Source organism: Anarhichas minor, unplaced genomic scaffold (genome assembly GCF_050575085.1).
Source record: "Anarhichas minor isolate MPS153535 unplaced genomic scaffold, ASM5057508v1 ptg000004l, whole genome shotgun sequence".
In the NCBI taxonomy this organism is placed as follows: domain Eukaryota; kingdom Metazoa; phylum Chordata; class Actinopteri; order Perciformes; family Anarhichadidae; genus Anarhichas; species Anarhichas minor.
In genome coordinates, this window is record NW_027466450.1 from 17,175,001 (window position 1) to 17,197,500 (window position 22,500).

Consider the following 22,500-nt stretch of genomic DNA (forward strand, 5'->3'; position numbering starts at 1 on the left):
TGTGTGCGTGTGTGTGTGTGTGTGTGTGTGTGTGTGTGTGTGTGTGTGTGTGTATGTGCATGTGTGCACAGAAAGGTAGAAACCGGATAGAAAACGTGTACATGTGCGTGTGTAAGTGGAGATTGAGCTCTTTTATCTGTTGCTGGAGGGTAAACAGGAAGAGATGGAGCCCTCAAACTATTTCCTCTTCCTCCAAATGTTCCCTCTGCGTCTACATCAGTGGAATCAGGACTTCAGTGAAAACAGAACGGAGATATTTCTGTCAATAACAAACAAACAAACTCCACAAAGAGCAAAGAGGAGAAAGAGAAGAGACAAGACCGTATAGAACAACACGGTATGAGGTTCTAATCATGTGTAAGAGACAGAGTGTGTGTGTGCAGCTCCAAAAACATGCAAATTCATTTGTAGCAAAACAATTTCACACGCTGCTGCGTCGTTATTCCACAGTTTGGGAAAACCTGTTTTAATAGAGTCAACACACTGGAGTGAATGAAGCTCTGTGGTTACACCTCGCTAGTTTTGGATTTTAGCCACTCAATCATTGAAGTTCTTCAACTCAGACATCGGTCCAGGTTCCACGCGAGCGGAGCCGAGACTACAAGGTGGAGCTAAAACACTGCAGATCACTGATTGGTCAGAAGTAATTGTCACTAGTTTGACTCGGGACGTCCTGTACAAACCTTTTTAAGATAGTCAAGCTACCGTCAGTAGTGCTGCAGGGTTGTAGGGTTGTCAGGTTGTAGTGTTTGTTACGTTATGTAACGGTGTTTGTGCCCGGTTGTGTTTGTCTTTGTGTCGGTAGGATCCCCTCAGTAATGAGACGCTCCATCTGAAGGAGCTATCATCACTACGTCCTAATGCAGCCTCTCCTCTCCTCTGTGTGTTGAATGATAGATTCTAAATTTATGATTTGTGATATTGAGCCCAACTATATTCAAAGACGTGTTTCTTTTTACCCTCCGAACACACTGCACCGTTTGTCCTTTGTGTCTAACGGTGCGTATCATTCTTTGTGCCCCCCCCCCACAGGGAAAGCTGCCTGACCCCAGTCAGCCCAGAGTCCTGTCCCCTGGTCCAGGCCTTCCTGGCTGAGAGTCCTCGCCGCCTGTTCCTGGGTCACGCCCAAACGCAGCTGAAGACGGGCCTCCAGACTCAGGAGAGACACCTCTTCCTCTTCACCGACACGCTGCTCGTCGCCAAGGCCAAGTATGAGTCCTTCTGTGTGTCCTGATGAAGTGACAGAGGGTGAAGGAGTGTGTGCTTGTGTGCTTGTGTGAGTGAGACGCAAAAATGCAGACAGGGAGACATAAACAGGGAAAGAAAGAAGCAACATTTCATCTCGTTGTTTCTCAAACAGATTGTAGAGGATGGAGTTACATCCTTCTGCTATCTTTCCCTAAATTCTTCTCCAATCTTCCCTCCCTCTCTCTCTCCCTCTCCCTCCCTCCCTCTCTCTCTCCCTCTCCCTCCCTCTCTCTCTCTCTCTCTCTCTCTCTCTCTCTCTCTCTCTCTCTCTCTCTCTCCCTCCAGTATATAATTATTTCCCAGCCAATTAAATCCATATGAAGCCCGGCTCAGATCAAAGCCACACTGGCCTGCCTCGGGCCTTCAGTACGGGGCTCCCCCCCCGCCCACAAGCGGCCACACACACACACACACACACACACACATGTTCAAAAATAGAACCTTAAAGAGCACATTTATGTCTTTTGAAGTCCACAAACACACACACACATATAAAGAAACCCACTTCTGGTCTGTGTACTTGTACTCACGGTGCACACAGCAGGACCTCGGTGGTCCGTCCTATAGGAGCAACGGGCCAGTGGGCGGAGCCGACCCGTCCAGCACAGACGCTATTATTGGCCGTTTCATTGTGGTTTGAACGCCGGGCGAGTCTGAGGAATGTGTGTTGGTATGTGTGTGTGTTCCAGAGAGGAGAACTTAGTTGATGCGTATGTGCGTTTGTGTGTGTGTGTGTGTGTGTGTGTGTGTGTGTGTACGCCACCTGTGTGGACTTTTCCTTCTGTATAATCACAGATCTAGCGGTGGATGAATACACTTCTACTAATTCAAATCTATATAAAGCATTTGTTGAAGGGCTGCAGTATGTTAGAAGTTTGTGGGAAATTTAAGAAAATGTAAAAGTTAGATTGCAAAAGTAGAGGATCCCAGTTGGTTCCCTGTGGAACCCCTTTTTATAAAGGACCTTTGGGTTTTAATGCAATCTTTTACAAAGTAAAGCGTCTTGGTAGAGTTGTTCTGATGCTGATACAAGTATCAGAAATACCTCCGATACAGCCTAAAATACTGGATCAGGTATCCTCGAGTACGTATCGGATATCACGTCATCACGTAGGCTAGTGTAACGTAGAGCGCTGTGTCTCCTGCAGGTCTTCCACCCACTTCAAGGTGAAGGCTCAGGTCCGAGTGTGTGAGATGTGGACGGCCGGCTGCATGGACGAGGTGTGTGAGGGCAGCACCAACCCGGAGAGGAGCTTCGTCATGGGCTGGCCCACCTGCAACTGTGTGGCCACCTTCAGGTACAAACTCACACAAACATACAACACTGAATCAAATGTAACTCACCTTATATAACTTCATTCAGTATATCTGCTTGCATTACATGACAGTAGTTCATGCCCAACATATTTATATAATGCTTCTCTGCGTCGCTCCGGTATATTATTTGAAAGCGGACACAATGTTCTGAGATGCACATTATAGACGGCAACTAACAACTGAACGCACAACCACAAGATCCCTGAACTCTTACGTGTGAAGGCGGTTCCCAGTCGTAAAGCCACTCAATGCAACCGCAGTAGATAACCGCACATGCAACACACACAGACACACACACACACACACACACACACTCACATACGCAGCGCTGCATGTTTGCACCTTTCTCGATGATGAACTCTTTCACACGCTCACTTGTTACATTCTGCATCAGGAGGAATCCAGTCACAGCCGGAGGCGAAGTCTGCGGTTCAAACGTTACGTAACGGATCAAAACAGACAGTTGCTTTCAACACGATTTCCTCTGATTATGTTTCATATCTCTCTCTCTCTCTCTCTCTCTCTCTCTCTCTCTCTCTCTCTCTCTCTCCTCCTCTTCAGCTCTGAGGAGCACAAGGACAAGTGGTTGGCACTCATCAAAAGGTAAATGTGTGGTTTGGACTCCTGCTAATACTTTGTGGTTTGTTTTTCTGTGTTTTTGCTTTTGTTTCATCTTGCAAATCAGAATTGAAAGATGTGATTCAGATTGAACAGAAGGGCTTTAAATAAAAGCTCAGTATGAGTGTGAATAAATGCATGCTTTACATTGTATTTACAGCTCAGATAAAGTGATATTGTACATGCATTAACACGTGCTTCATGTACTTTGCTTTATTCTCTGCACACAGTCGGATAGTTGCGGGCAAAGAGAAGGACGACCCCAAGACCGTCCCTCTGAAGATATTTGCAAAGGATATTGGAAATTGTGCATACGTAAGATTCTCTTCTGTGATTTGCTTCCATCAGCACAAAAATGAATATCGTCTGATTTGTCTGTCCTTCAGTGGGGAATGAGTGACATGACCGACAGTGCTGCCGTTTATGTAACACACAGCTAACTAGACTTTTCCACAATGTTTCTGAAATGTGTCCACTAGGCCAAGACGCTCGCGGTCAACAACACTGACAGCACCACTGATGTCATCCGCATGGCTCTGCTGCAGTTCGGCATATCGGTGAGTAGAAGTCTCTCAGCTCGATGTCCAGGACGCTGGAAATAAGATTCGTTGAACATCGACCTCTGGTGGCTCAGAGTATCGGTGTTAATGATCCAAAACAAAGTACTACTTGAGCGTGAGGAGGGACCAGGACCAGGACTTGTTGGCTAAAGTGAAGCTGGTTTGCAGACTCGAACCAAACTCTCCTGTTAAAGTATTTTTAGATGTTTCTTTACAACACAGACGTGCGTTCATGAAGGAAGCTCCACAAGTAAAACTCAGGCAAAACATGGAAAAGTCATTTTCATTGAAATGTAAAAAGAGGAAACTGTTGAAGTGGATTCTCTGTGTTTCTCTGTCCAGGGCTGCGTTAAAGACCACCGGCTGTGGGTGAACTCCAGTAAGGACGACCCTCCGTACCCTCTCATCGGTGAGCACCTGTCGTACACGTGTGATGTAAAACCTTCTTTAACACTTCTACCTCTTCACCTCTTAAGGAAGGTTCTTCACCTCCACCGCTGTGGGATATGATGGTGGTGATGCTTAAAGATCTGAATGCATGCTTACAGTTGCATCTTTCATGCAGTCACTAAAGTTAGACGTCCCTCTGATGAGGACTATTTTAGAAACTAACATCTGGGAGCAGTTAGTTTTGCGTCCGTGACATTCTGTTAATCTTTTGTTCTGAATTCCAAACATCCCGACTCCAGGCGGCCGGTTTGGTCGCCGCATGGGACGAGTTCTGCTCTCATTCATATCCACGTCACATACCAGACCCCTGACCCCTGACCTCTAACCTCTGACCTCTCATTCAGGCCACGAGTTCCCCTTCAGCATTAAGATGAGCCACATTCGGGACGGTGGGAGCTCCGCTGGTGGAGGACCAGGGTGGGATCCGACGAGTCCCACGGACTGTCCAGGGGTGCTGCTGCTGGACCAGTGTCTCCCTCCAGACACCCAGTGCCAGTTCATCCTCAAGCCCAGCAAGGTCTCCCCGGGACAGGCTCCGCTCTCAGGTGAGACAGCCGGCCTGGAGGGTCCGTTCTGGGGGGTTCGACCCCTTTCTTTAATGAGGTCACATCAACAGTTCAGTAATTAAAGGGAGACAGAAGCAAACACTGATGACACCAGAAGTTTGCTTTTTTTACCCGTCGTAGCATAACACGTGAGCGTCATGCAGTTATTTCTGTTTCTTTTAGTGTGAATAAAAAAGCATGTTCTTGCAAAAGTTGCAAAACAAATTAGTAAACGTGCTTTCAAACCAAACAAGCCAAACCTCAGGTCCTCAGGTCCTATTAAAGGTTCAGCGTTCTGGGTTTACAGTCAACACGCAGCAGTTAAAGTACGTGTTGTGAAAAATATGAGTTTCTTTCCATCAACATGTCAGTTGAGGTTTTTTTAAGTCGAGTGTCAGGAATCCGTCCGTGAATCTCATTCTTTATGGAACCACGAGAGGACATATGAGGATGCAGAAGTAGCAATGCGGGACAGAGTCTCTGTGTTCCACTGTGTTGATGCTCGTCGTGAGGATGAGTCAGCAGGTGAGGAGGAATCAGAGTCAAGGAGAACGGTGGGAAAGGAGTTAGCGGACGAGGGGTCACAGCGGGGGGGTCACGAGAGACGCAGTCGGAATAAGAAAAACAGCAGACGGACAAAGAGGAAGAAACCCCAGAAGAGACGGACGAAAGAGAGAGAGGAAGACGGAAAGTGAAAAGTGATGACACAGCTATTGAGAAAGTCTGAAGGCCAGCGGAGGTGAAGGAAAGAGAAACAGACTGTAAGAGATAGAGGGAGACGAGGGGGACTTTAAAAGTGAGAGGGACAGAAAGAATGAGGAGGACGAAAGAAAAACAAGAGGACGGGGGACGAGGACGACTAACGGGGGAGGAGGGGGGGATGGAAAAAAAAGGAGGGGATGAGGTTGAGAGGAAAACAAGTTGAGGGTAAAAATGTTTTCCAGTCAAGGAGGCTGCAGTTTGCCAACCGCAAGCGTCAGATTCCTTCGCCTGCAGCACAACAGCGTCCAACGTAATCGCTCAATACCAGCCGAGAGCTAACCAACGAGTGTGTGTGTGTGTGTGTGTGTGTGTGTGTGTGTGAAGGTATGAATGTATGGGGCTGTGTGTGTGCGTGTGTGTGTGTGTGTGTGTGTGAAGGTATGCATGTATGGGGCTGTGTGTGTGTGTGTGTGTGTGTGTGTGTGTGTGTGTGTGTGTGTGTGTGTGTGAAGTTATGCATGTATGGGGCTGTGTGTGTGTGTGTGTGTGTGTGTGTGTGTGTGTGTGTGTGTGTGTGAAGTTATGCATGTATGGGGCTGTGTGTGTGTGTGTGTGTGTGTGTGTGTGATGGTATGCATGTATGGGGCTGTGTGTGTGTGTGTGTGTGTGTGTGTGTGTGTGTGTATTGAGCTGCCGGGTCCTTCTGAGCTGCCGGGTCCTTCTGAGCTGCCGGGTCCTTCTGAGCTGCCGGGTCCTTCTGAGCTGCCGGGTCCTTCTGAGCTGCCGGGTCCTTCTGAGCTGCCGGGTCCTTCTGAGCTGCCGGGTCCTTCTGAGCTGCTGGGTCCTCCGCCCACTGAAAGAATCCTTCACACCCTCGTGTACAAGTCACAGTCGCTTTACGACCGAAACGTCTTTAAGTTGCCACAATTGAGGTTGTTTTTTAAAAATGGATACATAATCGTTCCCACATTTTCACATAGTGCTGTTAAAGTTGGTTGCTTTGACCCATGAAGGCAACACAGGTTGTGTTCAACATGCTGAGCTGTTACATCGACATGTTAGACCTGCAGACAGACGCTCGAACACAAACAACACAGGGAGACGTTGTGAGCACACAGTGACACACACACACACACACACACACACACACACACACAGCCCCATACATGCATACCTTCACACACACACACACACACACACACAGCCCCATACATGCATACCATCACACACACACACACACACACACACACACACACAGCCCCATACATGCATACCATCACACACACACACACACAGCCCCATACATGCATACCATCACACACACACACACACACACACACACACAGCCCCATACATACATACCATCACACACACACACACACACACACACACACACACACACAGCCCCATACATGCATACCATCACACACACACACACACACACAGCCCCATACATACATACCATCACACACACACACACACACACACACACACAGCCCCATACATGCATACCATCACACACACACACACACACACACACACACAGCCCCATACATACATACCATCACACACACACACACACACACACACACACACACACAGCCCCATACATACATACCTTCACACACACACACACACACACACACACACACACACACACACACACACACACACACACACAGCCCCATACATGCATACCATCACACACACACACACACAGCCCCATACATGCATACCATCACACACACACACACACACACACACACACAGCCCCATACATACATACCATCACACACACACACACACACACACACACACACACACACAGCCCCATACATGCATACCATCACACACACACACACACACACAGCCCCATACATACATACCATCACACACACACACACACACACACACACACAGCCCCATACATGCATACCATCACACACACACACACACACACACACACACAGCCCCATACATACATACCATCACACACACACACACACACACACACACACACACACAGCCCCATACATACATACCTTCACACACACACACACACACACACACACACACACACACACACACACACACACACACAGCCCCATACATACATACCTTCACACACACACACACACACACACACACACACACACACACACACACACACACAGCCCCATACATGCATACCATCACACACACACACACACACACAGCCCCATACATGCATACCATCACACACACACACACACACACAGCCCCATATATGCATACCATCACACACACACACACACACACAGCCCTATACATACATACCTTCACACACACACACACACACACACACACACACACACACACACAGCCCCATACATGCATACCTTCACACACACACACACACACACACACACACACACACAGCCCCATACATACATACCTTCACACACACACACACACACACACACACACAGCCCCATACATGCATACCTTCACACACACACACACACACACACACATGCAAACCTCAAACTAAACGGTGCTCTTGGGCGTGAAGGCGGTTCTTTCTCCTTCTGTCCTCCTGTCACCGTCTCATTGGAGTCTCTCTCGTTCACAAAGCTTCTCTTTAGAGACATCTCACCCGAAACCTTTCTAAAGGTGTGAGTACTCGGACAGACAAAGCATCATGTGCGTGCTGAATAACCAGTTCACTGCCTGAAAGATAAATATTACAAAACCGTTGCATTGATGAGTCATGGAGCATTGCCGTGTTTATGTCTGAAACCACAGCTCACCTCTTCCTCTTCTCTCCCCCCCACAGAGCCTGGTCAGCAGAAGTCCTTTAAGAGGAAGAGGTCTCTGATCAACTGGCCCTTCTGGAGAGGCTCCAGCTCGCAGCTGGACGGCCTCCCCCTGTCCCCGACCTCGCCGTCCCCCACGCAGGGACGGCTGTTCGGACGACCCCTGAGCTCCGTCTGCTCTCCGGACCACGGCCTGCCCAAGCCCGTCATGGTGAGCCGAGCGGCGGGGTCACGTGGGCCAGCTGGAGGGGGGTCACGGGGTATTTTGGGGATTGTAGTGGAAGTAGACTCTGTTGCTGTTAGATTGCTGCTCTGTGGCTAAATGACAGAATCATGGATTAAAGAACTACTGGACATGGAAGTGAAATCTCAATCTGATGAATAAGCAGCCCACAGAGTTTCCTCTCTGGTCTTGTGGTGCTCCAAAGAACCCTTTTAGGAAGTCCAGCCTGCTGGTTTCATTCCCTGAAAACCCTCAGAATTATTCTTCTCTTTCTTAATAATGAAAACTCAATTACAGCTGCAGAACTTTTTTTTGAAAAGATGAATCACAAACAAACAGAAAGCAAACAGCTAAATTCACTTAATCCAGATTTCTTTCCTTTTTGGTTTAAAACCTAACTGAGTGACTTTAAATGAGGCTCTTGCTGTGGGTCTGTGGAGCCGCTGATGCTGATAGAGGATCCTGTGTTCCCTCCAGGACATGCTGGTGTTCCTGTACCTGGAGGGGCCGTACACCAGGGGCGTCTTCAGGCGCTCAGCCGGGGCCAAAGCCTGCCGGGAGCTCCGGGACAGACTGGACAACGGAGCCGAGGACCCAGAGATCACACACCAGTCCGTGTTCGTCATCGCAGCTGTGCTCAAGGTAACACACACACACACACACACACACACACACACACGCGCTGCCTCGTCACACTGGTTTGAAACCCAGACGATCAGAAAGCGACTGATGTGCGTCCAAAGTCACGTTAGGTCCAGACGGGATAATCTGTCTCTGCACAGCCAGGCGGGCTGCTGCTCTCTCTCACACACACACACACACACACACACACACACACACACAAGGTGCTGCTTTGTTCAGCCTGCAGGTCAAACAGCCGCCGCAGCGCCGGGCCTCCGGGGACCAGCTCCAGGTTTTATACCCGAGCCGGTTCGTCCCAGGTCTCTGTTGTGCTTCACAAAAGGACCGAGCCTCCCCTGAGACAAAGACAATGCTGTTAATCAGTCACTGACAGAAAAGGACTTCATGTTATGTAAAAATAAGTGTTTTCAGTAAAACTACAGTGAGATGGATGCAGTCATTAAATGATGAATATTGGTCTTTATAAAGACTTTTTATTATTATTTAATAATGTTGTTGAATTATTTTACTCCACTAAAGAAATTCTTCGTTGAATAACACGGAAGTCGACTAATCGATTCGTTGATTAAATGATTTTCTCCACAAAGATTCAAACAGAAGCACAACTTTAAATCTTGTGTTTACCAGAAAAAAGCCGAAAGAACGATTAACGACGATTAGTTGAGTAATGTTGACTTCATGCATTTATTTATGAGAACTTTGGTTCATTTATCTGCTGAAGGTTTTTTAGACTATTCCATTTTATTAAAGTGAAAATACAAAACATGTGCAGCTACTTCTCCTCAGCTGTGTGTATATCGATGTGTGTATATCGATGTGTGTATATCGATGTGTGTATATCGATGTGTGTATATCGATGTGTGTATATCGATGTGTGTATATCGATGTGTGTAAATCGATGTGTGTATATCGATGTGTGTATATCGATGTGTGTATATCGATGTGTGTATATCGATGTGTGTATATCGATGTGTGTAAATCGATGTGTGTATATCGATGTGTGTATATCGATGTGTGTAAATCGATGTGTGTATATCGATGTGTGTATATCGATGTGTGTATATCGATGTGTGTATATCGATGTGTGTATATCGATGTGTGTAAATCGATGTGTGTAAATCGATGTGTGTAAATCGATGTGTGTATATCGATGTGTGTATATCGATGTGTGTATATCGATGTGTGTAAATCGATGTGTGTATATCGATGTGTGTATATCGATGTGTGTATATCGATGTGTGTATATCGATGTGTGTAAATCGATGTGTGTATATCGATGTGTGTATATCGATGTGTGTATATCGATGTGTGTATATCGATGTGTGTATATCGATGTGTGTATATCGATGTGTGTTTATCGATGTGTGTATATCGATGTGTGTATATCGATGTGTGTTTATCGATGTGTGTATATCGATGTGTGTATATCGATGTGTGTATATCGATGTGTGTATATCGATGTGTGTATATCGATGTGTGTTTATCGATGTGTGTATATCGATGTGTGTATATCGATGTGTGTATATCGATGTGTGTATATCGATGTGTGTATATCGATGTGTGTATATTTTCGTGACATTTCGTTTCTATTTCTTCTGATTTTTATGGACTCGATGATTAACGCACACGTTGATGTTGATTCTTGTGCATCCAGGACTTCCTGCGTAACATCCCGGGCAGCTTGCTGAGTGCGGATGTGTACGAGCAGTGGATGGAGGTGATGGAGGGGGAGGGAGGAGACGAGAGGACGCACGCTGTCCAGAGGTAGGGTCCTCTCATTCAATGCCCACATCCTCCTAAATCCTCCTGCTCATCTTACAGTAACAACATGTTGCTCAGCACACACACACACACACACACACACACACACACACACAGCGAGTCATACAGACGTTCCTGATACAGATGTGTGACATGTTGAAGGAGAAGACCTGACGTGTTGTGAAGGCTTGTGGTGGTTCCACATGGTGCTGTTTATGTCTGCAGAGAGGACCAAACACAGAGAGGACGACGCTTCGGCTCCAGAGGCAACAAACTAAATTCCTTTTTGCTTCAGGAAAACAAAAAACAAGTTACAAAGAAAGCTTTCGTGGAGAACACACAGAGAGAGAACAAGTGTTTTCATGTTCTTCTTTCTTCTCTGTCCGTCGCTCTCAGGTTGCTCCGCCTCCTGCCCGGCGACAACCTGCTGCTGCTGCGTCACGTGGTCGCCGTGCTACACTGCATCCAAGGCAACGCCCACGACAACCAGATGAACGCCTTCAACCTGTCCGTCTGCATCGCTCCCAGCATGCTTTGGGCTCCGGCGCCGAGCACCCCCGAGATGGAAGGGGAGGGCACCAAAAAGGTGAGGAGGAACCCACACACACAGGACTGATACGAGGGCTGAGACTAAAAAAAGTATTATCGTTAGTAACGTACGCCGTGTGGGAAGATCATGCGTCCGGTCGTGTGTGAGCGTGCATGTGTGGATCTGTCTGTCCGTCCACGGCTAATATCCCATACTACTGGACCAGCTGGAAAACATCCGGTGTATCAAGTGTCTTAAAGCTGCATCCTCTCTAGTGTCCACCAGGGGGCGACTCCTCTGGTTGTATAGAAGTCTATGAGAAAATGACTCTACTTCTCTCTTGATTTATTACCTCAGTAAACATTGTAAACATGAGTTTATGGTCTCAATCTCTAGTTTCAAGTCTTCTTCAATACAGCATGATGTTCATTTAGTACATTATGGTCCATTTAGAGTCACACAGACCATAAAGCAGGGGACGCTTTAGGGCGGGGCTTACTGTGATTGACAGGTCTCTACCACGGTGTTGTCCGTGTTATCGTCTTTCAACTTTAACCCTTTCACAGTGTTTCCACTTCAAATCAAAGTTAATTGCAACATTTCGGTCGACTAATAAGGTTTTATTCAGCGTTCAGTTGTTTTATTGACTAAATTCTACGTCTGTAACCGCTGACTCCTCACTCCTCTTAAAGTGATCGACAGCTGCTTCAGCAGCAAAAGGCCTTTCTGTCGATCACCCGGTCCTAAAGTCAGGACTCAAATAGTCTGTCGGGACACATTTTGACTTTTTGTCGGGGCTAAAAAAAAAGTTTGGCCTCATTTTGAAGCGGAGCATCTCCGTGTTACATTCCATACTGACAGTTAGTGTTTGACACAAGACGGATGGATCCCTGTTTCTGTTCTTCACCACCATCTTTGAGAGATGGAGAGAGATTAAACTCCTCTTCATTTGGGAGTGAAGAGGAAGACACACACTTTTCTAGTTTTCATTATTGATTAATCTGCTGGTTATTTTCCTAATTTAATCAAATAAATTCCATAGCTCAGTTTAGACTGGAGAGAAGGTGTTTCAAAGGCTTCAAAATCTGACTACCGGCTCACCGACTAACACGTTAAATGCCAAGAAATAGTCCCGAACGTGACCCCTCGTTAAACTTGGACATCTGTACGTTTTAAGGATGCTAGTAGGGCAGATTTAGTCAACTTTTGACGGAGCCAGGCTAACTGTTTCCACTCTTTATGCTAAGCTAAGCTAAGCTTAAAGTATATGAGAGCGGTATCAATCTTCTCATCAAGAAAAGAAAGCAAAATGTCAAACTGAACAAAACCACAAACATACGGAGGGCGGGGGGGGTGCTAAAGGTGAGTGTGTGTATGTGTGTTAGAGAGGCCTGAAACCTGCCTCCTCATGAGTGTGTACGTGTCTCTGTGCATGGTGTGACAGACAGACAGACAGACAGACAGACGAGAGTTTGACAGACAGGTAAGATATTGAGATTTCGTACGTGCACACATGCACACACAATCTCAGCCGTTTGTCAGCAGACAGTTCCCCTGCGGACGTGTGTTGACCCACTAACACACAGACACACACACACACACATTAAACCAGTCTCACACACACACACTCAGTCACGTTCGCATGTCATCGCTGACAAACTAAGATCACAACATTCTTACTCTGCTGAGCTTAAAATCCGCGAGTTTAGAGCACGACTTGACAAGGCTTTACGGTTTCACACTGACTTACTGCCAAGCCCTCGTGAACACATAAGTATCTGTTTTACCACTTAGAGGATTAGGTCACCCTCAGTATAATTAGTAATAATGATCATTTTAATAGTTACAGAGGTGTAGCCGTGCTTTCACCTTTATTCACTCAGCTGTTGAGACGATGTGTCGGATCTATTTTACGTGAATCTTTGAGTTTTTACTGAAAATAACTGCAGAACCGTTGCACAGAGATATGTCTGAGGTGTCCTGATCAATGAGTGGAGTTAAGATAGTACAAGTTTGTAGTGATCTAGCGCGGTCCTCGACCAAAGAAGTTCTTTGTCGACTAACACTCACACAAAACTACCACTTCAGATCCTGTGTGTACCAGAGATGTGTTCATAAGTTTCTTGGAAGTCATTAATCTGGAAAAACATTAAAAACGTCGACTGGAGTAAAGAAAGCGTAGGTCGACTGAGACCAGAACGACGGATGAGTGGACTGAGAGGAGCCTCATTGCTCTCTCTCTCTTCTCCATCATAACGTCAGCTTACCTGAGATGACTTCATCCCACAGTGGAAGCCCCCTTCAGCCACCGCCATGTATTCACTGAGACACACAAAGCGTTCTGATTTGTGGTCTGTTTGGAAGGTTACAGTATTTGCGCTGCACACACTCTCTGTGTGTGGCTGCTTTGCTTATCTTCTCCAGTGTGTGTGTGTGTGTGTGTGTGTGTGTGTGTGTGTGTGTGCTCGAGATGGTTGAGGTTCACTGAGAAAACATGCAAAGAATTTCCTACAGAATCCTGAGGTCGAGTGTGTGTTTTAGGGAAAATTGTGTCGCCGAAACAGCCTTTTCTTTCTCTCTTCTCACACACACACACACACACACACACACACACACACACACACACACACACACACACACACACACACTCGTCAGCACAAATACCCACAAATACCTAAATCTCTCTTTGGCAAACACTCCCCTGATAGCGCTCTCCCTCTCACACACACTGCGTGTTTGTGTGTGCAGACTTGAGCGCAGGCGGCTTTTTTTGCTGGGAAAAATAACAAAGTGGGATTTCGACATTTCCCTCGCTGCGGTCGGGCAGTTTACAGTGAGCGTGGGTTCTTGGCTGTGCAATGGCTGCTTTCCAACCTTATCTGGAGACACGTGAACGCTCGGTTTTAGCCAATTAAGTTCAGTCTCCGTGTCCCTCCTTCTTTCATGAAGTGTATGATGAAATGTTTTTGGCTGAACGTGGATGTTTAGGAGGTGAATACATCTTTAGATGGAGACAGAGAGAAGGTTCTCCAAATGTGGACCCAACTCCTGCTTTGTGTTTTAGTCTTAATCACAGTGACTTTCTCACTTGTTTTGTGATCGACATGCAGCTCGATGGTCTTTCTCTGCAGCCTGCTGGATGCATGTGTTCCACTGACACACGGCTGTGACTTTACCTCCGTGCACACGTGCAGATGGTCTATAAACGCTGCACGTATCCTGCAGTGCTGTCGGGTTCTGCCGCTTTAAAAGAAGTCCACTCAGGTTGAGAGCGAGTTTAACATCCTATTGAGTGACAGAAGGAGGGAGAAGCCGCTGTGAACGGGCTGCTGATGGATGGGTGAACGTCTCCTGGATGCCCGAAGGCTCTTTGTAGCTGAGCTCTGTGTCACGCAGCAGCTCCTGTCTGAGTGGAATGCTGACTGAGTGACTGAAGGAGGACAGGGAGGCTAAATGAAAGAGAGAGTGGTAGAGAAGGAAAACTAACGAGAGAGGTGAAGAGGCGACGAGGAGGAGGAGCCAGTGCAGCATGAAAGCATGGTGGAGGTAGCAAGGTAGCTAGCCGCTAGTAGTTTAACTTAAACTACTTATTCAGTTTCCTTTATCAGGAATCAATGGACACCCTGCAGCCAATCAGAGTTGAGTATTCACCTAGCTCAGGGTATAATGATTCATAAACACTAGTTAACATGTCAGATGAGGCGCTGTTCTTCAGGAATGAGACAGAATGTCCTCGTGCACTGATAGCAGCCGGATGTCACAGAGACAGGAACACGCATCTGCTCTGTGATCACAAACAGGTTCATTGTGTTAGAGACGACCGGCTACGCTCACCCCCCCTCAATGCCTCAGATACCTGCAGACTCTAGTGGTGTCGGCCATGTTGGAGGCAGCGATCACAGATAGGTGAGACATTTGTTCGTTCATGTTTGCTTATGTAAGTGTAACTGTTATGGATAGAAGAGCTCAACATTACCCATAATCCAACGTGGCCTCAGGACTCTCATCATGAGCACATATCTGAGGAGAGGAGGTGAAACCTGGAGGTTAGTGCTGCAGTTGCTCTCTGCTGACACTTGTTAAGGGATTAGCTGAGCCTGCTGTAGTTATGCAACAGCTCTCATCTCCCATCGTCTGTCAGCTGAAATGTTTTCCTCTCATATTTTTAATCCCAATTTTGTCTATTTTTATTCCTTCAAACACGTGACAAAGAACATCACAGTGCTCTGAAACAACCTGGTTCTAATATAAATCAACTTGTTCTTCACAGTTTATCGAAAGAAAAGAGACAAATGACACTTTATACTGGAAAATTCTCAAAACATTTCAGATTACTTCATTTCTCGTAGATAAAAAAGACTTTTGTGATTTCATAATGAGCAGAAAACTCTTCCCCGTGCAGCCTGGTTGTGTGCTGTTAGTCATATAACGCATGTGGACACCATGCAGACGTACGAACATCTGGCAAACATGGCGGCCCTACAGAGCGTGTTTGTCTCTGCCGTGTTTTCCAAAAGTGTCGCAGCAAAAAAACATTTATGAACCCGACGGACGGATTCTGGTGGAAAGTTTCCAGGAGTGGAGGAGGATGTGACTCCCAACGTCTCCGAGTGGCTCCGCAGGCTGTTTGTGTCGGAGCGTCACGAGTGTGTGTTTAGTAGATTCATTGTGTGTTTAGTTTAAAGGTTTCTGCCAACTAACATTATTTGTTTGAGGACAGATTCCGACTGAGCTGTAAAAGATCTCTTAGAAGTAAAGCCGGCACGTTTCAAACCGACTCTTTAAGAAAACAGTTCATATTTGAAGGATGTGTGATTCCCTCTGTGGCATGAGTCGATGTGTCGTTGGGGTGTTTGTTCCTGAATATGATGATGAATAGAAGTCATGTGCATCATGTCAGCAGACTTAGCTGCTGTCACAAACTCCCGTTTCTCTGTGTTGGTCTTCCAACAAAACATTGGAAGCCAGTACATGATGTCATATGTTATCATCAGGACGAGGTCCAGGACCCAGAGTTTGATGTCTTGTTGGAATGCAAATACTCGAGTAGTTGGAGGGCAAACGAACGAACACAAAACCTTTCTCAGGATGAAGATATGGGACTCACGACGTTGGACCCTGAGGGTTCAGGGCTTAAGGCCTTTGGGGGGACACTGGGGTTGGGTCTTTATTTCAAATCTGCTCCTCCAGCCATGAAGAACACAAAGAAAGGGTCAGCAGCTCTAAACCAGGCGGTGTTTCTTCCTCCCCGCAGGTGTGCGAGCTGGTTCACTTCCTCATCGAGAACTGCAGCGCCGTCCTGGGAGAAGACGTCCCGTCGCTGTTCAGGAGCTTCAGCCAGAAGAGCAGCAGCAGCGACCACGGATCAGGTGAGAGGAGAGGAGTCTGAGAGTCTGAGAGGTGTTTGAAAGATGTCCGAATGCACGCAATGAATGAGCAGAACTCAACCGACAACAATGACGCTCCATAAAAGCTCCAAAGCGTCGCAGTGTAGCATCGTTTGAGGTGAAGCTGAGAAACGTCCTCAGATCTGGACTTTTATCAAATGTGTGAGATTTGGAAAAGCTTTTTGGTTGAACACATCAGGTTAGGAAGTAAAGGAGAAGCAGAAAGTAAACACCGATGATTGGACAACAGCTCCTGAGCTTCAGTGTGTTAGAACCTAAAACAATATTACAACAAGGTGTCTTCAGAGAGACTCTCTCCCCGTGTGTGTGATTAGACGACCTCGGCTCTTTCAGGCCCGTTGGTTGGGGTCAGCAGATGGTTTCACTGATTGCCGGGGTCACAGCCAGCTGATCCGAATCTCCTCCTTCATAAGCAGCTATAAATAACCTCCAGAGGTGAAGGAGTGCAGGCGCTCTGTCCTCTGTGCTTTCAGCAGAGAGAAGAGAACATTTTGTGGAAATAAATGTTTGGTTTGTCTCAGCTCGGATTGCTAATTTTGGTAGCTAGTAGGCGGAAAATTGCAGGATGCATGCATGAGAGGGCATGTCTGCTAAAGCTGTATAATTTGAGGACTTTACAGGAAATGTGACGGTAAAGTTAGACTGGAAGTAAAGACTATATTTTTGGATTGAATTCTCTGGATCTTGATTTGGTGATTCCACTTGACTCATAATAATAATCTATTTCTCCATCTGTCCCCCTCTCTTGTCTTTCCTTTCCCACCTGTCTCGTCCCAGATGTGTCGTCCTTCCAGATGAACGACTCGTCCTACGACAGTCTGGAGAACGAGCTGAACGACGACCCCGAGTCTCCCTTCCAGGAGCAGCCGCCCCTGCGCGACAAGGACAAGCCGGACAGCCGCAGCCGCGACTCCGTCATCACCCTCAGCGACTGCGACCCCGACCCGGATCACGACGGCGACCTCCTCCTCCAGCTCCCCCCGCTGGCCAGAACCCGGAGGTTCAACCCGGCGGTCCGACAGCCGCGCACCCGCCAGGCCAACGGGCCGTCGCAGGGCCCCCGGAGGCTGAGGAGGAGCTCGGAGCCCGCCTTGGCCCTGGCGAGCGCTCCGTCCTCGGGCGCGATGGCGGTTCACGCCGATAAACACCACCTTCCGGTGAGGAAGGCGAGCTACGATGACGCCATGGAGGCGGGTGGGGGGGACGAGGTGTTCCTGGAGCAGAGGCTCAGCGGGCTGCAGCTGAAGGAGGAGGAAGAGGACGGATGCGAGAAGGGAGGAGCCAAAGTCCAGAACGGCGGGCGGAGGAAGACGAAGCACGCCCCTCCGCCTCCACTGCGGCTGGATGCCAGCTGCTCCAGTCTGTCATCACCGGCGACCTCACCCACAGGCTCCTCCCTCAGCTCTTTAGACTCCGCCTTCTCGCAGTACTCCACTGACTACGCCACCAACGGGGCGCTTCCATTGGCTGAGCCCACTCCTCTCTCCCCTCTCTTCCACGGACGGCCCCAGCTGTCGACCAGAGACTCCCCCCCTCAGAGGGAAGCCCCGCCTCATTGGCCTCCGCCCTCCCAGACACCGCGGACCAACCACACCCTCCCACACCAACACGGTCTCCACCCGAACACGTGGTTCAAGAAGGACCGCCGCCTGTCCCTGAGGCAGTCCGATAACGGACACTCAGAGGAGGACTTGCCGGTGGTAAACGGGAAAAGCCTCCCGACCAGTAACGGCTTCCAGGACGCCGCGGCCACGAACCGAAACTGCCGACGGAGATCCAGCAGCCCTCCGTCCTACCAGCAGGCTCTGATGCAGCTGCAGCGCAACCGCTCTCCTTTCTACAGGGGCACAGAGAAACCCCTGACGATCAGAGAGCTGAGGCAGATCCACGACCAGACCTGCACCCACGGAGCCCCGGTCCCAGACTCCCAGACAGGAAGTGATGTCGTGCAGCGTCTGGCCAGAAACGAGTGCGTGCAGCCCCCACAGGGTGTTTTCTTCGGACAGAACGCCACCGCTCTGGTCCTCCGGAGGCCAAACCCTCTAACTCCGTCCGTGGAGGGACACAAAGGGAGCCAGACCCTCCCCCGCCGAGCATCCGAACCCACCGAGGTCACCGCGAGCTCCAACGCCTCCTCCAGCCTCACGCTGGGCAGACCTCGCACCTCCAAAGGTCAGCCCCAAGACGGCGGCCTGCGGGTGTCCGAGGTGGAGCCCAACCACGGCGAGCCACGCTTCTGCCTGTCTCCCTCCGCCACCCGGGCCGTGCGGGACTACTTTTCCTCCCAGGGGCAGGAGGATGCGGACTCCTGCCTGCGGAAGAGTCAGGAGGTGGCGCTGGCCATCGTGCAGGGGAAGAGGGAGTGGCGGAGCAGGCGGTGCAGCGACCCGCGAGTGGACGACTTCGACCAGCTGTTTTTTGCAGAAGAGTCGTACGTGTAGATAAGAAGACTGACTGTGTTCACTTGTAAACGGCCTTCATTGCTGATGTGATTCTATTTCCCCATGAACTCCCTTTGTTTCTAGCTCAGTACATAACGGGGTTGCAGTTTACTGTCGTGGTGCATCCGAGGTTTGAGATTATAAAAGGTACAGATGGACTTCCTGCTTCCACGTTTCACCTCCTTCCATCGTTTGTGATTCCTCAGAACATTGTGACAAACGTTTAGATTGAAAGATTCTTATTTCTTGTTGTATGTTAAGTTTGAAGCTCTCTCATGTGTGAGACAGTCACGTTGCTATGAAGCAGTCTGGGATCCTCCGATAATCATTTACTGAGTCGTGACGGCTGATTCTGTGAATTCATTGCAGAGAAGATGTGAAGAAACAGTTTAATTGCACATCTGGATCCCTAAACAAACATGAGAGCTGCTCTCACGGTTCCTCTGAGAAATACTTCTCTCTGGCAAAATGAAGGAAGAGGAGTTCTTCAGAAATGAAAGTAAAAAGGACAAAGAAGCCTTTTATTTCATTCTCTGGAAGCTTTTTAAAAAGATTATTTTTAGAGACTGGTGCGAAATCAAGGCCGTGACACATTGTTGTTGTCAGTTTTTTACAGCTAAACATTTTATTAAAAATTGGACGTAAAACATGCATTTTATTTTACTCCATCTCATTGTTCTTGTGCAGAAAGAAGCTCCTCAATGTCCCACATGTCTCAGGGGACACAGACGTTTAACTCTGCCCATTCGGTCCCGATGGCTGCTGTGACCTCATGCAAATACTATGAACACGACTTTAAGCTCCTCCCACGACTCCTGTGATGTGATGAGCCAGAGGAGGACAGTTCAAGGACCGACGTGCATATTCAACAAAACACCTTCTTATGACGTGTGTAAAGTGAAACATGTTCTGTGAAGCGTTTGTTTGAATCAGTGAATCAATAGAGCCGGTATTTATTCACACGAGCCGAGTTTCCAGACACACAGCAGACAGCGTTGTCCTCTGTAGCTCTGGGTTATTTCTGGGGGGGGGGGGGGGGGGCGATGTGTGCGCATAAAAGACAGTCACAACGTGTCCTGAGCAGGAATGTGAGAAAACATGAACACTTGATGATATTTCTGCTCCAGTGCAGATGTCTCTGAGGTGACTCTTAGCAGTAAATGACCTTATTTCACTCTTCATTGATTGGCTGATGAAGTGTGTAAATACTTGTAGATAATATATTCTGAGCACAAACATCTTCACGAGTATTAACAGTGTTATTGTGAGCTAGACTTCTCCACACCGCATCACTCACTGCAATAAGGTCATCGTCGTGTTAAATGCTCTCAAAACGTCCTTTTATCCTCTATTATCAATAGTATACTTGTTGTCTCCATTACAGTGAATTGTGTGTATAGTTCTGCATATTTATGATACAGAAATATATAAATATATATATAAATATATTACCTTGTTACTTCGGTATGTTGTGTTGTGTGAGAAAATCAAAAGTGTATTTTTCTACATTCTGCTGCTGCTGTCTCTATAGAAAGTATATTTGCTACGAAACGCACCATCTGTATATTGTGTACATTTGATGTCCGACGCTCACGAGACCAAAATGTCATTGATTTTAATAAATGTTGCTCTTGGGAAACGACTTTGTAGTTTAAACTGAATTTATTCTTATTATTTTACGTGTGTGGACGCAGTGTTTCTGCATGACGGGACTACAGATGTCGTTCAGGCAGAGACACTTGCATCAAGGAGTTGAACATTAATAGCATAAGCTATTAGATTTGGTGGGAAGTGCTCTTTGAGGCTCTTAAAGGGACAGTGCAGGACTTGGTGGCATCGAGCCGTCGTAGATAACAACCGTAGAAATAGAATAGAACGGACACAAGAAGCAACTTTGCCTTTGTTTCTTTAACCTTTATAATCCTTTTTGAAAACCATTCGCTCAGAGTCCAACAAGACTCGGATACTTTTAGAAAACACATTGTTGGATTTCAAAACCAGCTGAACTATAGACATCATCTGATTTATACCCCGGTGTGTCTTATTCTCCTCATATGTTCCAGCAGGCATGAAGACCTACATGTTGTTAGCTACATGATGTTCCTCAGGGAGGGTTAGGTTGCTCAGCAGTCTAGGTGATGTAATCCAAACACAGCCTCTGTTGCATCATGGGAATGTCTCCCGTAAAACATTCCCAGTTCACAGGTTTCTTTACGAGGCCGTCTGGTGCTGTTTGTGCTCCGTCAGACTGGAGGGATCCAGTGAGGCTGACAGTGTTGGAGCAGCTGCAGGCTCCTCTAACCTCCCACATGTATGTTTGTGAAGAGTCTTAAATAGCCGACACCGGACCCCCCAACACCTCCGGTCTCCCCTGGGTTACATGATACACATACACCATGTTAAACCAGAGGAGTTGAATACAGAGCGTTACAGAGCTGTCTGCCATCGTCTGTTATGAACGGTGCCGTCACTATCGCATGGCATTGTGGGATATGTATGCCGGCGTGGTGTCACGTGTTTGCATACTATAATACTTGGAGTATGGAAATAGTATGCAAGTCACATTCTCAGGTTTCGGACAAACTAAAAAGTCTGTGTTAGTGAACTAACTGACGTGTTGGTGGAATGTTGAAATCTCAGCAGCTTGTAAAGAACTCTTTGGTCCTGATCGGCCCGATGGACCCCCCCTCCCCTCCAGGAGGCTGGTGGGCGGAGTCAGGTCATCAGCAGGATTCAACTCACCTGGTCCGGCTGCACGAGGTCAGCCAGTCTCTCTCCTCTAACGTTTAGCGAGCCTCTCAGGAACCAGTACGGCTACTTGTTGAAGACCGGTTTGACACACAGAACTCGTTTCTGTTTTACGAGTTCCTGGAGTATTTGGTTGTTTGTTTTTCTTGCTGCTGGCGCTGCAGGTGTCTCTCACACCCTCAGACCCTCAGCGGCCCTCATGGCAACAGTAAAGTTTGCTTTTGTTTTCATAAGGCCGATAAGGGAGAATCCCCATGCCAGCTCGTAGCTCTCTGTCGATGAGGTCACGCCTGATACGTCCATCCCTCTCCTGAATTTATGTCAAAACAGCAATTAGCCGTGTTTTCCTCCCTAACGCTTCACTGCTGACCCACTCCGAAAGCATGCACCTCCCTGCACAGGAACCCTGGTAACATTCACTGCTATTGTTGTTCTGACACACAATCTGCAGCTGTGGTGAAGCACTTATGCTGCACTGCAAAGCAGGCATGATGACCTCACGGGGTCCTTCGT

General features: G+C 47.7%; 1 protein-coding gene across 1 annotated transcript in view; it reads left to right on the forward strand.

Moving 5' to 3' along the window:
- The window catches only part of arhgap20 (Rho GTPase activating protein 20), a 25,827-nt gene extending 5,553 nt beyond the window's left edge, over positions 1-20,274 (forward strand). The window contains exons 2-14 of the mRNA XM_076111646.1: positions 1,033-1,209; positions 2,397-2,546; positions 3,127-3,168; positions 3,414-3,498; positions 3,663-3,740; positions 4,086-4,152; positions 4,538-4,738; positions 8,256-8,446; positions 8,936-9,100; positions 10,755-10,864; positions 11,258-11,447; positions 16,645-16,759; positions 17,576-20,274. Of these exons, the coding sequence (XP_075967761.1) occupies positions 1,033-1,209; positions 2,397-2,546; positions 3,127-3,168; positions 3,414-3,498; positions 3,663-3,740; positions 4,086-4,152; positions 4,538-4,738; positions 8,256-8,446; positions 8,936-9,100; positions 10,755-10,864; positions 11,258-11,447; positions 16,645-16,759; positions 17,576-19,239 (3,235 nt within the window). The 3' untranslated portion in view covers positions 19,240-20,274. The remainder of the gene's footprint in view (positions 1-1,032; positions 1,210-2,396; positions 2,547-3,126; positions 3,169-3,413; positions 3,499-3,662; positions 3,741-4,085; positions 4,153-4,537; positions 4,739-8,255; positions 8,447-8,935; positions 9,101-10,754; positions 10,865-11,257; positions 11,448-16,644; positions 16,760-17,575) is intronic.
- Positions 20,275-22,500: the final 2,226 nt, after the last annotated feature.